The sequence below is a fragment of the Gadus chalcogrammus genome, chromosome 7, assembly GCF_026213295.1.
Source record: "Gadus chalcogrammus isolate NIFS_2021 chromosome 7, NIFS_Gcha_1.0, whole genome shotgun sequence".
Lineage (NCBI taxonomy): Eukaryota > Metazoa > Chordata > Actinopteri > Gadiformes > Gadidae > Gadus > Gadus chalcogrammus.
In genome coordinates, this window is record NC_079418.1 from 28,057,582 (window position 1) to 28,074,645 (window position 17,064).

The 17,064-nt window shown below is 44.7% G+C and overlaps 2 protein-coding genes across 3 annotated transcripts; one reads left to right on the forward strand and one right to left on the reverse strand.

Moving 5' to 3' along the window:
- Window positions 1-201: 201 nt before the first annotated feature.
- ap4m1 (adaptor related protein complex 4 subunit mu 1) lies at window positions 202-11,782 on the reverse strand. 2 transcript variants are annotated; one of them, XM_056595478.1, is made up of 16 exons: window positions 11,330-11,781; window positions 10,944-11,003; window positions 10,651-10,736; window positions 10,394-10,500; window positions 9,494-9,590; window positions 9,235-9,345; window positions 8,771-8,851; window positions 8,502-8,564; window positions 7,827-7,893; window positions 7,256-7,309; window positions 6,153-6,259; window positions 5,487-5,578; window positions 4,780-4,824; window positions 3,816-3,866; window positions 2,040-2,157; window positions 212-810 (listed from the first exon to the last, which is right to left on the reverse strand). In XM_056595478.1, exons 2-16 carry the CDS (start codon window positions 10,999-11,001, stop codon window positions 619-621), a joined length of 1,329 nt encoding a protein of 442 aa, XP_056451453.1. In that variant the 5' UTR covers window positions 11,002-11,003; window positions 11,330-11,781; the 3' UTR covers window positions 212-618. The 2 variants fall into 2 exon arrangements, with proteins under 2 accessions (XP_056451454.1, XP_056451453.1); XM_056595479.1 differs by lacking the exon at window positions 8,771-8,851 and having other exon boundaries at window positions 202-810; window positions 11,330-11,782.
- Window positions 11,783-11,879: 97 nt separating this feature from the next.
- rbmx2 (RNA binding motif protein X-linked 2) lies at window positions 11,880-15,565 on the forward strand. Its single transcript, XM_056594325.1, has 6 exons — window positions 11,880-11,946; window positions 12,423-12,538; window positions 12,664-12,715; window positions 12,941-13,070; window positions 13,689-13,896; window positions 14,167-15,565. The coding sequence occupies exons 1-6, from the start codon at window positions 11,942-11,944 to the stop codon at window positions 14,862-14,864; spliced, it is 1,209 nt and encodes a 402-aa protein (XP_056450300.1). The 5' UTR covers window positions 11,880-11,941; the 3' UTR covers window positions 14,865-15,565.
- Window positions 15,566-17,064: the final 1,499 nt, after the last annotated feature.

The window sequence follows — 17,064 nt, forward strand, 5'->3', positions numbered from 1 at the left end:
AGGAACTTGGGTCTCTGCGCGTCTTGTTGTGTACAGTAGCAGCTCGCGTTGCGCAAGGGCTGTCCGAGTCGAGGCGGAGATGTTAATGCTGCATGCAAACAATTTCATTGTTGTGTATGTACGTAAAGAACACACACACACACACACGAAATGAGACGAATATCGTGCAAGTGATGGGGGCGATGTGTGGTCAATTTGTGTATTTTGGGTGCAAGTAGCCGCCCTCTACTGTGATGCTGTTGTGTGTCTATGTGGTGGAGCTGAAGTCACATTTGCACAAATGGTCAATGACCACATTTATTTACAAATCCTTGGTCAGTTACATACAGTCAGACAACAGGTGATCGTTTATATGGGAACACATAGTTTTAATTTCTTCTTTAAAAAAAAATAAATAATTTAAATGATCAGATAAACTTAAAGCTGCAATCAGCAATTTTGCTCTCCCCACTTAGTTTTTATTAAATAGTCTAGTGTCATGGTTCTCATGTATTTGTTTGACTTCCGGCCATTGCTATACATCAAAATGGTTATTCAAACAAGAACCAATTTAATCAAAGCAAAGTGGCAGAGCCCAAAAGGGGGATAAGCTTTAATAACAAAAGTAATACTCTATTTTCATATCCTGATGGTGTAAGAGTCTGAGTGGGTGACGTAGCGGACCCAGCGCTGGGACGAGCCGGCTTGGACGGGGGTCAGGCGGAGGAAGCGGATCTGCAGTCCGGTGCAGGTGTACTTGGGCAGCTCGAAGCTCAGACCCACCGGTCCCACCTCCATCATGGAGGCTGAGCTCAGACCTGGAACCTCCAACTGGGAAAGAGAACGAACGGAAAGAAGGATCACAGGCGTTGGACGGACGCACAGACCGCATACATGCAAACTCAAACCCACATGTAATAAAAGGCAAAATACTTTGTTCGTGTAAATCCTTTTCACTGATCACATCCAACATCAACAAGAGTTGAAGTACATTAGAAACACATTTTAAATGGCTCCAATGACATAATACTTCCATGTCTTCCTCTACAAGATGCCTGGTTCTTAATTTTATTTAAAGTTACAAAAGGATCTAAAAACGTCAAATGACAATGGCACATCACAGAGGGACGTATCCACTACACTCCTACCGTATACCCCGGGAGATGTGAAGAGAACACAATAGTATATGAAAAATTATATTTTAATATACATCACAGTCAGCTAATAAATTCAGACTTAGTAACAGTCAAGAGCTGTCATGTTGTATAGTTTGTACTTCCTCAAAGTCCGAAAGGCTGTAGCGTCATTCAGCTCCACAGGCAAGAGATAGACTGAAAGGACGTGACATTAAAATGGATTTGGTGAACAATCTTTCCTGGTGCTTTAAGTTAGCCGTAGATTTCTGTTGTGATGAATTTCATATATTTACTACATGTATTGTAACATAACACACATAACAAAAATTCATGGTCACTGTATGTCGTGTCTCTAATCACTATTGGGGACTTCTACCGGAACAATGGAAACCACAATAACAGGCATCCGGTTACTATTTTCTTGCAAAACACAGTCAAGCTACTGCAGAAACTGATTGCAAGAATGCAGCCTCATCAATACAGGAAAATAGGTCCTCATTCTATTAATAAATGCGATTCAAATTCAGCACGACATTCCTGTCATAGGTGGATATGTCCAGAGGATATCCTAACCTTCATTAAAGTGTACCAAGAGACCTAACTTGTTGATAGGCATTCAGCCAGCTACTAGACGTGTGCCTAATATAAGCAGATTCCACTTCCTTCCAGCGCACTTCTTGTTTGACATTATCTGTAAACCCCCCATTTCAACACGTTTTGAGAAGCATTTAGACTTCCAGTAAGAAGTAAAAGCACTTGCCCATGTATTCAGGAGTGGCCTTGCCTGTTTGTGAAGCATGTTTTCCTGGAAGTGTGCGGAAACCGTGGGTGTATAACACTCGTGTGGAGTGGGCAGAGTTTAAGACTAGAAAATCTTGCTTTGTGTGCGTGCGTGTTTGTAAGTGCTTGGGCGCGGCCCGTCACCTTAAAGAGTGCAGAGAGCTGGGCTCCTCCGGGGAAGCGGGGGATGTCCCAGTGCACCGCTCTGGTCTCTGCCCTCAGCTCAGCCTTCTGGTCCGGACTGCTGAGCTCCTGAGACAGGCTGGGGGACCGGGAGCACACCGACACACTGGTTCTGGATCGGCTCTTTTAAATGCATCCGATCTCCACTGTGATTGTGTGCCTTTTCTCTTGTACAGTACTTTTTGCTGCATTGTAATGTAAGAGCCAATATGCTGATAATTGATTTATGATAAATATTTAGTTTAAAATGATAAAAAAAATGCTAATAGTAATTTTATGTTAATTCATAATGTGTAAAACTGTTAAAATGCATAATTTAGTGAGGTATAAATGGCAAATATGTTATTCTCTATGTTTTGGGATTTTTTACGTAATGACGTCACTGTATAGTTTTCACGGTAACGACAGTAACGTAATTCAGTTTGAACTCTGACATTGATGGAAGCTACACAGTTTTTTGGCCGTGCGTAAGACTGTAGTTTTTATCGTTGAAGACTTTTTTTTTTTTTTGAAGACTTTCAAGTAAACATTTAAAAACGAAGGGACATTGTCTTGTCTTTTCGCCCGCGTTGCAAACGCTGTTAGCTGACTCCAACAGGTGGTACAGAGGACGAGGAGGAGTGAGACGGAGTGCCACTATGGTCATAGTACTATAATAATAATAAAGATTATTCTTATTATTCTTCTATTATTAACAACAGTGTGTGAGTGACCCATCTGGGATATACTCCCCAAAAAATAAAATACAAGAATATATACCCAAGGGCCGAAAAAAACGACAACAAGATTAAAGTGTATAAGAAAACCGCCTTCCAACGGGGAGCCTTCCCCCCAACGGGGAGCCTTCCCGATGGGGAAGAGCTACGGCTTGCCGCAGTGGAGGAGGTTCTCCAGAGATGAGTACGAGAACGATGGATACATCTCCACTTCTACAGGGGACGGATCAGCGCGGAGGGGATAGGATTCATCTGGGTGGAGAGAGGAGCAAGACAAACCCCTAAACCCCACCTCCACCACCCTACGCTATCTAGCCCACCAGAGAGTACCACACCTAACAGGATTATGGATCAGCTAAAAACAAATATTGACTTTTTTTTTTTGTATCCTAGCCTTGTTACTCAGCCTTGATTGACAGATGGCCTCCGGGTCCATTTCTATTCCACGACATTGAGGTCTATTATTATTTATTTATTGCTATAGGTCTGCTATTGTAGACGGTATACATTGTTTAGCTTGCTCTGGAAGCATGCATGTATTATTAATGGAATTCCTTCTAATAGATCCCTAGCAAAGGGTTGGTATAAATACAGTGAACAGCCTAGTAGGTCTCAGTCCTGCTCAAAAAGGGTGAACTCAACCACACCACAAAAGCTGTTTGTAAAAACATGCACGCACACACACACACACACACACAGAACACACACACAGAACACACACAGCAGAGCTGAACAAGAATATAAATCACAACAATACCAGAGTGAATGGTATGTGACATGGTTCACTTTAAAATGATTCTCCCCAGACTAACAAAACTCCTAATAGTGACGGGCCAAAGGGCGGTCACCCCCCTCCCCACCGTCGCTAGTTTGGTTTCTCATGCTGGTTTTACATGCACACTGATTTCCATAGTCAAAGTGTTCCAGGGTGTGTGTGTTTCTTTGAGCGGATGCTCATTTGAAAGAGTGCGTCAGTGTGTGTTTGTGTGGGATTTGTGATTTTTAAAGCAGACAAGCTCACCTCAGGGATCCCTTAGGCACAGGCACCGTCACGGACACGTTGATGGCGGAGCTGAGAGCGAGAGAGCGAGAGAGGGAGAACAAAAGGGAGCGAGAGAGAGGGAGAGGCAGAGGTAGGGAGAGAGAGAGGGAGAGCAAGAGAGAGCAAGAGAGAGAGAGAGAGCAAGAGAGAGAGAGAGAGAGAGAGGCGCGAGCAAGAGAGAGCGAGAGAGAGAGGGAGGGCAAGAGAGAGAGAGAGAGAGAGAGAGAGAGAGAGAGAGAGAGGGAGAGCAAGAGAGAGAGAGAGAGAGGGAGAGCAGAGAGAGCGAGAGAGAGAGAGAGAGAGAGAGAGAGAGAGAGAGAGAGCGAGAGAGAGAGAGAGGGAGAGCGAGAGAGAGAGGGAGAGCAAGAGAGAGCGAGAGAGACGGAGGCAGACGCAGCTTTTAGGAACGGCTTCACTTCACCAACCGAAAGAATGTCATGCACTTCCAGCGTCCGACGAATGCAAACTTGCCGATCGTGTTTATCAAATAATTATTCAAACATTGGCGTCAAATGCTGTGTCTTCGCAGGAATACATTTGGACATACCGTGTGAGTGTGTGTGTGTGTGTGTGTTTGTACGTGCACGTCAGTGCGTGTAAACACAGGCGACCTTTGCCTTGGCTCATCTTGCTCTGAGATGCTTCGCCGCAACGTAAACACAGCATCGGGCCGGACATTATTTACAGTGAGAGGCGGTGGGAGGTGGAGAGGAGACACAGAGCCCTGGGAATAAGGGCAACCCGATTGATGGAAGAGGCACAACGCAAACAGAAAGATATAGAGAGGGGGGGGGGGAAGAGAGAGAGGAGAGAGGGAAGGAGAAGAGAGCGAGAGAGAGAGATAGAGTTCGAAGAGAGAGAGAGAGAGAGAGAGAGAGAGAGAGAGAGAGAGAGAGAGAGAGAGAGAGAGAGGCTTTCTTGTCGAGAAAGAAAGAGAATTTACCTCTTTGGAGGGAGGTCACAGCGTAGCTTCAAGTACATCAGGAGCCTACAGAGAATGTAGACAGATGAGAGATGAGAGAGGGGAGAGGAGAGAGAAAACATCACCAGAAAGACTCGTAACATTCCCCCTCCAGTGTTTTGTTCCATAAAAAGAGTGGTACCAGTGCTTATCAAAGATGCTTTGTGTTGTCCAGTATATTTATTGTCATCGTCGATGCACTTTTTTTCATGGCCAGTGGTTATGAGGTCATAATATTCCATTATCCAAAACGACTCTGATGTCTGCTTTGGATGAAGCGGCCGTCCTCTTGGCTGGAGGGCGGCCTTCGGACCGACCACAGCATGTGGCCGCGTAATACGGCTCCTAATTCATCCACTATCGCCTTGTCAAAATGATTTACACTAAATTGCATCCAGTACATTAGGACTCAGATAAACCGATAAAACAGCCATGCCCTTTGGGTCCTCCGCTCTGAGAGGGTCCCTGAGAGACGCTTTTAGACAGATCTTACAAAAGGCCAAGTTCGAGATGAATTATTCCTATTCTAATCATCATCATCATCATCAGCATGAAACAAACGGCTCGGCCCATGGGGAGCCTGCCCGGGTTGGAGGGGGTCTCCGCCATGGGGTCTGTGGGTCTCCGCCATGGGGTCTGTGGGTTTGTGGGTCTTTTTGATGTGAGGGAGGTGAGAGAGGAGCCCCTACCTGCCCCCGTTGTCCCTCTCTATGGTGGGGAAGAGGCGGAAGGGCGGAGCCGACGGCAGCTCGTCACTCAGCAGGTACTGCATCACCACATGCTGCATACGCACGCAGACACGCACACGCACGCACGCAGGCGCACGCACGCACGCACGCACGCACGCACACAGGAAGGGAACAAGGGCAGAGAGGGGATGGGGAGAGAGAGAGTGAGAGTGAGAGTGAGAGTGAGAGGGAGAGAGGGGGAGAGAGAGAGAGAGAGGGAGAGAGGGAGAGAGGGGATAGAGAGAGAGAGAGAGAGAGAGAGAGAGAGAGAGAGAGAGAGAGAGAGAGAGAGAAAGAGAGAGAGAGGGAGAGAGAGAGAAAACAACAAAGTTGAAGAGGATGTTGGAAGGTGATATGTACAAATGAGTTGCGAGATGTTGAGCGAATCTTGTTTTGCATTTGTGCAAATAAGTGGAGTGTGTGTACGCTTTCGTGTGTGAGTGAGAGTGAGTGAGTGCCGGAGAGAAATGCCTTTTGCAAATACCCTAAGATACACAAAGAGAGGAGAGGGAGAAATAAAGAAAGAAATGACGGGGGAGAAACAAACCAAACAACAAAAAGGGAAAAAATACAGAAAGAAAGAGAGAGAGAAAAGAAAGTTAGGGGGACTCATTGCGTGTGGATCACCTCTCCCTGGCTGGGGCAGACTTTGAGGATCCTGTGCTGGTCAAACTCGTCCAGTTTGACGGCTTGATGGAAGCTACACTCGTCCACCCGCACAGCGGCACCGTAACCTAGGAGCGAGGGGAACAAACAGAGAGAGAACATTAGCCTTTCAACCTCAACCAAGTCTTAATGTAGCTTATGTGGATGCCAAGGATGCTAGGATGCTATCATGGAACTGTTCAAACAAAGAAGTATATGGAAATCGAATGTAGTTTCACAAACGTGAGGCCCCTTGAGAACCCTCTTATCATTCATCAAGACAAAACAACTGGCTATCATGAAAGTCTATATATTACTTTTGTGAGAGGGCAATACCAATTAAAGACCACAATCTATTATGTTGAATTATTTTCCAGCCTTCATGGATGACTACACATAAATAACGATGGCAGAATGTCTAACTCTATCCCTAAATTGGCATTGTTAACTAAATAAGTTGATAATACAAAATGAGATACTCGAAAAATGGAAAATCTGCTATTAAAGTACGGAATATAGAAATAGATGACAATGTAATGTTAAGATGTATAATGCCGAAATAAGTAAATTGTGAATGTATTTTAAATACCCATATTGTATAGTATCAAGCCCCTTATTTGTAGCGAATAAAGACAGATGAATCAAAGCTTTTTATTGAATATATATATAATGGGATGGGAAATAATTATTGCTAATATAACGAAGAATGCTTTATTCTGCCAAATGGATGAGTGCAGTGGGTATTCAGCAGGTTTAATAACTAACATATGATTGATATTATAAGATTATGGAACCATTTGGCTTCCCCATTATTCACATTATTTTGCATAATGTGGGCATCATAGTCACTCTTCCCGTTCTCTATATTCGATCTAGAACAACAACAGCATGGTCGTTATGAACGCAAATAACAAAACTAAATGCTCTTCATACAAATTGACTTTTTAAGTCGACAACCACGTCGATTTTCTCAGAGGCATAATATCGAATATGTGTAAAGATTCAGCGTGTGCATGTGTCGAGGGGGGGGGGGGGGGAGTCCTGTGTGTGTGTGCGTGTGTGTGTGCCCTTTGTTTAAACCTCACCTCTAAGCTGTGATTTGCCGATGCTGAACTCTTCGTTGAGACCAATGCGCATCTCTGTCCGCCCAAGCAGACAGAGAGAGAGAGAGAGAGAGAGAGAGAGAGAAAGAGAGAGTTCACCATTATGTTAGCGCGCGCGCGTGTGCGCGTGTGTGCATGCGCGTGTGCGTGTGTGTGTGTGTTTGTGTGTGAGCTGTGAGCGTCTGTGCGTGTGTGTGCGAGTGCCTGCGTGTGTGCAGGAACACACACACTCATAATACCATGCTTGTGGAGAAGTGTACAATGCGGAGAAGTCATTTTAATTGCGGGCACAAAATAACAGCCTCTCTTTTCCACCGGATAATAATAGCGGGGAGTGGGTAACAGAGGCGGTTTAAGGGAGGTGTGGGGGGGGGGGAGGGGGAGGGGGAGGGGGGGGGGGGGAGGGGGAGGGGGGGGGGGGGAGGGGGAGGGGAGGGGAGAGAGCGCCAGAGAGAGAGCGGAGAAAACCAGGTGTTTCAGAGTTAATCTCCGGCGCCACCCTCCCTCTCCCACTGTTGATCAGGCTAAGTGGAATTAAAAAGTGTGAACTCACCCAAGCAGCTGGGCATGTAGCACTTCACCCTGATCTCCCCCTCCACGTCCACCTTCATCAGGACTCCCTGCAGCAGCACCGAAGGACATTACGATACATACGGCCGGAGCTGCACCCGTCATGGCCGCAACTTTATAGCACAGTGTCCTTGTTACAGCGGCGTTACACAATGTAATAAGCAACGTTGAGGCCTGTAGCAGCTTGTGCTTGATGTTGTAAAGTAAGGGAACAGCCTCAACCTTACCCTGACCGTAGTCTCGAGGGGGACTTGCACTTCAGCCTTTTCTATAACCGTAACCCTCGACCCTTTCCGGACTGTTCTATTACATATTAAAGTGCATGATGTATCATGTTGTTAGATTGCGTGAGTGTAATGCATTGCCACCTATTTCATTACACAGATATTAATGTAATAATATATAGAGCATATAATGAATGATTCAAAGCGATCATTGCATACATTGTTATGTACTCGTGTACGTAGTAAATGTAGTAGTGGTACGTGTTCATAGCCTTCCTATAACGCTGGTGTATGAACTGTTTTAAGTGAAGACCCGTGTGAAAGACTTCAATACATAGTTTGTACCGTTGGCGATTGGACATTTTTTAGGAAAAACCCACGTCAAACTGTGCAGACGGTGTCCTTCAAAAGAGGAACGCTGAGGTTTCACTTACGTTCGACCCGATGACGACCGACATTCTCTCAACGACGTCGACAAATATCTCACTCTTCCCACCCTGGAGGAAACAAACAGTCCAGGGAGACAAGGAGATCAACACAGGCTTTGTGTCCTGTTGGTGTTTTGTTTTTTTATATGCATAACTTGAACTTCGAACAAGGCTTTGAGCAGCGACTCACGCACACACACACACGTGCACGAACGCATGCGCACACACACACACACACACACACAAACAAACACACAAACACACACACAGCCTACCTGGTCTCCACGGCTTGACATGATGGGTCTGGTCGCTGCTGCACTCGGGGCAACTTTACTCTGTTGGGTCTCTGCTCCAAACTACACACACAAACAGAACACAAACTCACAACACAAACTCATACAAGCTCAGCAGCCCAACACAATTCAAGCTCCACACACAAACCAAACCCAAGCTCAACACACAAACAGAACTCATCTCAACACACAAACACAACACAACTTAACACACAAACCGAATAAGAGCCGACATACAATCGTGTTTACGTTGTTTAGTATTGTATACATTGCATCGTATTTTTATTGTATAGCATTGTTTCTGTATCTTAGTATTAGTAGTATAGTAGTAGCAGTAGTATAGCATACTTGTTTTAGTATCAGCAGTAGAATATTGTGATGGATTAATGCATCACAATGCTACTGATGAGCCGACTGTACGGGCTGAGGGAGAACGCCCTACTCACCAGCCCCACATTACTGAGATCAAACAGGCTGAAGGGTTTGGAGGTCACTGCCTCCGTCTGGATAAAGTTCTTCAAGATGTCAGTAGAGGTGGTCTGGATGTAGCCATTGTCCTGGGGGATGGAGTGTGACAAAGAGAGGGATGGGCGAGAGAGATACACGAGATATACAGAGGAGGGAAAATCAGCCGATGGTCGATTTTTCGAGTTTAAAAATAGCAGAGCCAAGTTCATATTTGGACTGTAGCGAAGAGAGGCTCACCACCACCTCGTCCAACAGCTCGTAGATAAGGGCAAAGTTCATCCGTACGGACTTCTCTGACAAGCTGCCACAGTAGTCCTTTATGAGAGTTGTCAACCTGGGGGCGAAGATAGAACAGAAATACCATCCATATACAAATAGTTCACTAGACTGAACACCGTCTTCACATCTACATCCCTTGGCCTTTCATATCCTCTTCATGGGAAACGGACTGCATTCATATAGCGCCTTTCTTTACTTTACATTGTGCTTCCTAACCTTTGGTCCCTCGAAGCGCTTTACAATTAGTGCATCACATTACACTTTCATATAACTACAGTGATGTCCAGCATGCAGGGCGACAGCCAGTTCATTGGGTGTAGTTAGTGTTGGGTGTCTTGCTCCCTCTTCAGCCACTGAAAGCCTTCACTGAGCGTTCCATTCATTTGGCTTATGGCTAAAACATACGGCTAACCTTGAATCAACTGGCAGACATTTTGACACCAGTGATCCACAATGGATTCTGTTCAGTTTTGAGACCGAATGTGAAACACCCTGGTCTGTGTTTTCTGCAACGTCATTTTCCCCATTTGATATCCTGCTTGCTGTTTCGATCGGAATGATGTTTGATAGAAAAATGTCGATAGAAACAGGAAGATAAACAGCAACACAACTGGACCACATAAATGATAGTGTCGTTTACACAATATAGTAAACTACACTCTTCCACCTCAAAACAAAGCCATGCTTGTTTCAGATTAGAATGAAAATCATATCATGAACGCATAATCCTTCTATTCCCATCTCCATACATCCTGACAATACAGTTGAGATATGTCTAGTCATAGTTCCCGGCTACAAAGCACCCTCTTCTGAAGTAAGATATTAGCTGGGTGAGTGGAAACCCCCATGGCCTCCTACCTGTTGAGGAACTCAACGAGGGTGAACGGGGATGAGTCTGCAGTCGTCGTGACAACCCAGTAGAGGCCCCCTTGTCTGATGTGCACAAAGTGTAGCTCCTTGTGACTCTAGGGAAACATGAAAGACGTCATTACCAGGTAATGCCACACCTCGCTTCTCAAATGTTGATAAAGGTGTAGAAGTAATACCAAAGGAAGTATGGAGAAAAAAATTCTACGTAAATAAGGGTTGTTATTGTGCACTTGCTCAGTATTCACCATGACAACAGGCGGCTGGTCCCCCGTCAGCGCGGTCACCTTCTCGTAGAAAACTGTGACCGCATCCTTGCCCGCTTCCCCGCGGACTGAAGATTAGATGTGATTAAGGACGTTCACACACAGCCCACGGAAGAGCAGAACTCCTCCGTTCCTAATGGCAATCACATCCAAGCTAATCAAAAAAATGTTCACCAACAGGGTTGATGAAGGTGTGCTTGGCATTATAGGAAGACAATAACAATAACCCATTGAGAATAATGTTACATGTGAATCCCAAACATAATAGAGGATACAGTCTTTGTAGATGAGATGATCGCCCTTGGAGGACAAAATGAAGATCTGGGAGATCATCCCTGGATAGGAGAGAGAGAAAGAATGAGAGTTTAAAAATAATCGAAAAAGAGAAGGGTGACAGGCGAGGGCAATACGAGTATGAAGTCATTGGTATTGTAGCCTATTTCCTGACCTTTGGTTGGACCTTGCTATAGTTGTCTACGTCTGTTTAAAACACTTTGGTACACAAGTTAATGTCGCAGGAAACCCCTTGAGAACATGCATGACAATAGGTCACCAGAATAGAAGGCGACGAGATGAAAATTGAATGGTGGTTTGATTTCACATGCATGTTACGTACTGGAGTCACTTCGATTGTGAATAATAGAGTTGCTCCGCCACTTACTTATAGTTGTCGATGAGGACAAGACAACGAGAACAGCTATGGTTTCTCTGCAGTCTCCCCAGTAATTTCTCTATAACATATTTGAGTCACCCAGAAGATGCATCAAAGTCAGCAGAGAGCAGTTCTGCCGGATGCGCATGTAACCGCAGTCCCCGATGTATTATAAATAATATCTGACAGGTGTAATCGCAAGTTATTCTGCGTCTTAAAAAATAGGCAAATTGCTTGCTAGCTTGTACTTTCTACTCATGTTTGTTGACAACAACACCAGAAAAGAGGCTATGGTCCGGAGACAGCTTTTGGTAGGTGGTCCCACAGCGCCTCCTCCGGCACTGGCTAGACATCCGTTTATATTATAGATAAACCACGCACAACCTTTAAGGAATATTCGGGGAATAAAATCGTATTGATTATTGATTTCAAAAGAAGTTTCAAGTATGTTTCTACACTGTGACAAATTGTTTCCGGATTACAGTTCAAACATCCGACCGCCAGGGGGAAGCAGAGGCAGAGCGGCGAGGAGGGGACGTCGGACAGTGCAGGAAGTGACGTATGGTAGCGCGTCCCTCCCTGTAGTGTCTGCAAGAGTGGCTGGTGGGTCCTCAGCTCAACATGAAGTAAGTTCTTACACATTTCTCTATTGTGTATCTTCTGTGTAAACTAATAGTTCTAATGTGTCCATAGTATTCAGGGATAGGCTAATGTTTTTATTTTGTGCTACGATCAGGGCCTTCTCGCTTCCGTTAAACATAGCTTCCCATTATGTCCTAAATGGTGCTGAGTTTATCAGTGTGACCCCAAGTAAACAAAACGTGTTCTGACTTCACTTTTCCATACAGTTCTCGATTATTGCCATGTTGGTACCTTCTGCACTATATTTATAAATACAATTTAAAAAGTAGCGTTAATTTGATCCCTCTACCTGCATGGGGTATTACCCCAACACAGCTTTGTATTCGTGAAATAAACAGTAGCTGGTAATATTTACTTCAGCTTAATGTGAAAACCAAAAAGTAAATCATGACGCGACAATGATTATTTGCTGCAATGTCAACACATCATCAACACATCATTTTCTGCTTTTATGTTCCAGTCCCCTAACAAAGGTGAAGTTGATCAATGAGTTGAACGAGAGGGAGCACCAGCTCGGGGTGAAAGAGTCAGTGTCATGGCATACGGAGTACAAGGACAGCGCCTGGGTGTTCGTTGGTAAAATATATGAAATTATAATTTTTCTTGGGGTTAAATGCACATATTTCTATGTCCTGTCAACACTTTCCTGGAGCTCACTTCAGTATAACGATGCACTCTTAATGTATTTCTCTGTTTTCCAGGCGGGTTTCCATACGAACTGACAGAGGGAGACGTCATCTGTGTATTTTCTCAGTAAGTATCGAGGCAGAACAACGGACGAAAGAACGGATCAAAACTCTTGATGGGTGCATAATTGTGCATTAGAAACCATAGCGAGGAATGAACCAAGGGAAGACGGTTAAAGAAACCCAAGAAAGCGGTCGCGGAGCAGAAAAATGTCCTTTCCTTCGAGTGAAAGAGAATGTACAATTATATATGTTGACATTTTTTTTTTTTTTTTTTCTCCCTCCCATTCAGGTACGGAGAGATAGTTAATATCAACCTGGTTCGGGACAAAAAGACGGGCAAATCCAAGGGCTTCTGCTTCATCTGCTTTGAGGACCAGCGGAGCACCATTCTCGCTGTGGACAACCTCAACGGGATCAAGGTACCCCAGGCTCCATTCAATATTAATTATAATAATTGTAAAGATGATGTCGATTGTCCAGCCCTTTTCAAGACACCCTTAGTGCTTTACATGGTGTTTACATGAATTTGTTTGTGTGTGTGTGGGGGGGGGTATATCTAATTTCCCCCACTCACCCACCTTGGTGATGCACGGCTTCTCGGTCATAACTCTGTGTTGTGTGTAATCATACCCCCCCCCTCCCCTCCCTTACCTAGACTTCCCAGCCCAAAAACCTTTTTAAAACATAGTGTTCGAAGTTGAGTTGGGGGTTCACTTACACTTTAACGGTAACAGCATCACAAAACTCATGAGGCACGATGAAGGAGAGCTTTCCACTCTCTAAGCAGGGCTGTGTTGAGATGATGTCAAATCAATTTCTACAACGTATAGCATCGATCAGACTTATAAAAAAAAAAAAAATGATATTGATTTATAAAATCTAGTTTTGGCTCATCCTTGTGTATACTGTTTATATATGATTTACAGAATGTTTAATATATCGGGTCGCAAGACTGGTAAAGTCTCCGAAACCATCTGCCCGTGCGAATCCGCTGTTCTGTTTTAAATCCCACGGTGTGGCTCCTCGTCCGCTCTCAGATCAAAGGCCGGACGATCCGCGTGGACCACGTGAGTAACTACAAGCCGCCCAAGGACACGGAGGACATCGACGACATCACCAAGAACCTGAGGGACGAGGGCTGTGCCCCCAAGCTACCCGACCAGCTGTCGTCAGAGGAGGAGTCAGAGGAGGAAGAGGAGGAGGAGGAGGAGCAGTATGCGGTCGCTGTGAAGAAGAGCAAGAAAGGTAAAGGGACACCACTTGACTTCCAGGCCCGTTTGGAGGCGCGTGTTTGTAGCGTGTTGAGTCTAAAGGTCTTGCAGCTTAGAACCGGCCTACATTTTAGTCTCACAAATCAGATTTTAGATTTAAAGTCTGATAGCTTAAATCTGAGTGAACGTGAGGCAGGCTAGTGTCGACCCAAATTGGGTCAGAGAAAATTGCATGGATTCATCCTTTTGCATGGCTTTTTCATGATAACGTTATGATTACTCTGTCATCCTTTCAACCACGCAGACAAGAAACAGAAGAAGAAGAAGAAGGAGAAAAAAAAGGAGAAGAAGGAAAAGAAAAAGGCTGTAAAGGAGGAGTATGACGGCACTGGTGCCAGAGTCACCAACTCCTCCTCCTCCCCCCCTTCGCTCTCCCTCCCCCCGGCTGTCACCATCAAACAGGAGAAGCAGGACGCCGGCTACGACAGCTACGTCCACAAGAGGGCGCACAGGGACAGCAAGGCAGGTGTTGCCGAGCAACGGAACTCCCGCTCTGGGGACAGGCACGGGGCCGACGACGGCGGGTTCCACGGTCGCCATGGAGACCAGCACGTCGGGGAGTCGAGGCACCGGGAAGAAGAGGACAGGAGGAGGGGGGACGAATGGGAGAGGGACGCCGACAGACCGAGAGAGAGGGCGAGGGAGAGAGACCGGGAGAAGGGCGCCGAGAGAGAAGGTGACGACGTGAAATGGCACAAGGAGCGAGAGAGGGACCACAACAGAGACGGCGGGCGGGAGAGAGACAGAGAGGGGAGACAGATGAGGGAGAGAGAGGACGAGAGGGACGGGGAGAGTGACAGAAGGAAAGAGCGAGACGTAAAGAGGGAGAGAGAGCGAGACAGGGACGTGGACAGAAAGAGGGACAGAGGGACGGACAGGGAGAGAGACCGGAGTGACAGACGGCGGGAGCCCAGCCAGGACAGGGAACACAGGAGGTCCTGAGGCGGTGTGCGTTCTCAACACTGTTAGTGACAACACCAATGCTTCAACACGTTAACTGTTAACTGGCTGGCTACCTTCTTGGACGCATCTTATGTGAGCACGGATGTAATAAAAACAAAAAAATATTGAGCACCTCACGTTTTTCTAGGGGGCCAAATGATCTAGTGACTGGTTTGATGGGGGAGGGAGCAGGGTACGTTTTTGCTGTACCTTACTAAACCCATTTTTTGTATTGGTTGTGTTTAAGGCTTCAGCTATCCAGACTTTTGGGTCAAACCCCTCAGGAACATCCTGCATGACTTTTTGAATTTTGGACAAATTGTTATGTTTACTTTGATTTAAACAATCTAGTGCCGTGACCTGTACGAAGAACAGCCCTCCACACTGTTATCCCTGTCCAAACTGTTTCTGTGACAAGAAGTCCTCCCTTTTTTTAAGAAAATATTTGTATTACTGGAAATAAAAATGACCGTCGTCTTGTAAATAAAACATCATTCAACCTATCGGTGTCAAAATATCATTTATATACTTCTATTAATTGAAAGTAGCTTTCAAATGACGTATCTAAAAGTGGCATGAAAACATTGTAGTGCACAGTAACTATAGAGGTCAGTCAGAAACAATTATCTTACAAACAAGATTAGCTTGAGTAAATAAATAGCCCAACAAATTAAATGGCATAAATAATGTAAATATCCCAGACTGAGACATAAAAACTGGTTACTCCTCTGAAGGTAACCATAACCATATATTTTATAATCTAAATTAATTAGTAATATACAGCGTGTTACCATACTATGGTTCCATGCAGTTTAAATTAATCATCCAGTGTAATAACGTCAATGTTCTGTGTCCTTATACAGTATATGGTTTAAAGTCTTGCTATATAGCAGTGCACCAATATGTCGTTTTGATTATCCCAGATGAGAGCCAATAAAAGCATTTATTAGGTGGTTAATGAAAACATAATTGCTGTGAATGAGTGTCTGGGACATCTTGACATTGACATCTTGACATCCACCATCACTGTGTGTGTGTGTGTGTGTGTGTGTGTGTGTGTGTGTGTTTAGCACAGGAAGACACATGAGTCATAAAGGGTACTAAATGTGTGAAGGAGGCAGAGAGGGGGAAGGATGTGTGCATGTGTGTTTGGGGTGGGTGCCAGCAGGCTAATGGTATTAACGAGAACAGCGGCGTAGCGAAAGATTGCTTCTGTTAAATCCTCTATAAAGATTGGGGACTCACCCGCCGTGAAGACGAGTATTGATCCTTCCCACTGCAATTTAAACATTAAATGTCATCTCTTGTTAATCCCATCAGAGTGGCAGCAGCAAGCAGCTCAAGCTGACACCGGTAATAACTCCTTCTGAAGGGGGCTGGGTGTTCAAGTCATGTTCAAAAGGATGAATGTCTTTTGAGAGTGGTGTGTGTGCGTGTGTGTGTGTGTGTGGAATTTCCCATGTGTAGTTGAATTTATGGTTGTAGTCTTTATCTTTTAATGAGTGTGGACTTGCATTCATTTCAGTAGTTCCTCCTGGATTTAAGTGGGGTTAAAAATTAAGTGTATTTACCCTCTTATATATTAATTTAATGAATATCTCCCCATCAGAATTAATCAGATACACGGTTCGTTCTTGTTGAACCATTCAAAATGTCCTGATTGGAACCTAGAATAAGAGTGCATGGGACTGTGCTGTACTTGGGAGAGTAGGTTTAGGGATACTATTAATACACTCTGGGTAGCAGCAAGCAAGATTATAACATATCGATGTTAATCCCCTTGGAGAATAAAAGATCAAATTGACACAATGGAAAAATATTACAGAAAGCACTTTGAGGGAATGCCCTTGCAGCCGCCTATGTACCAGCGTCATACTCTTCTATCTTCAGACCAGAGATCAGTGGTCTGAAAGATGAAACACACATGGGAGAGATCTGTTGTCATTTCTATACGTTCACGTTCAGCCTCAACAGTTGAGAATATGAGGTTTTGTTAAGGACATGTAGGCCTACAGTTCAAAACTACAATTTATATATTTTTTAAAACACTTTATTGGCAATGCAGGCTTTCAATGGGAGTCACGGTTGTGAGAAGGATTCAAATCTACCATCTTGTGGGAAAACTGATAATTGTTAGTACTGGAAACATAAGTCTTCTGTTCGAAAACACAACAAATACGGGCATTGGATGATCAGCTAG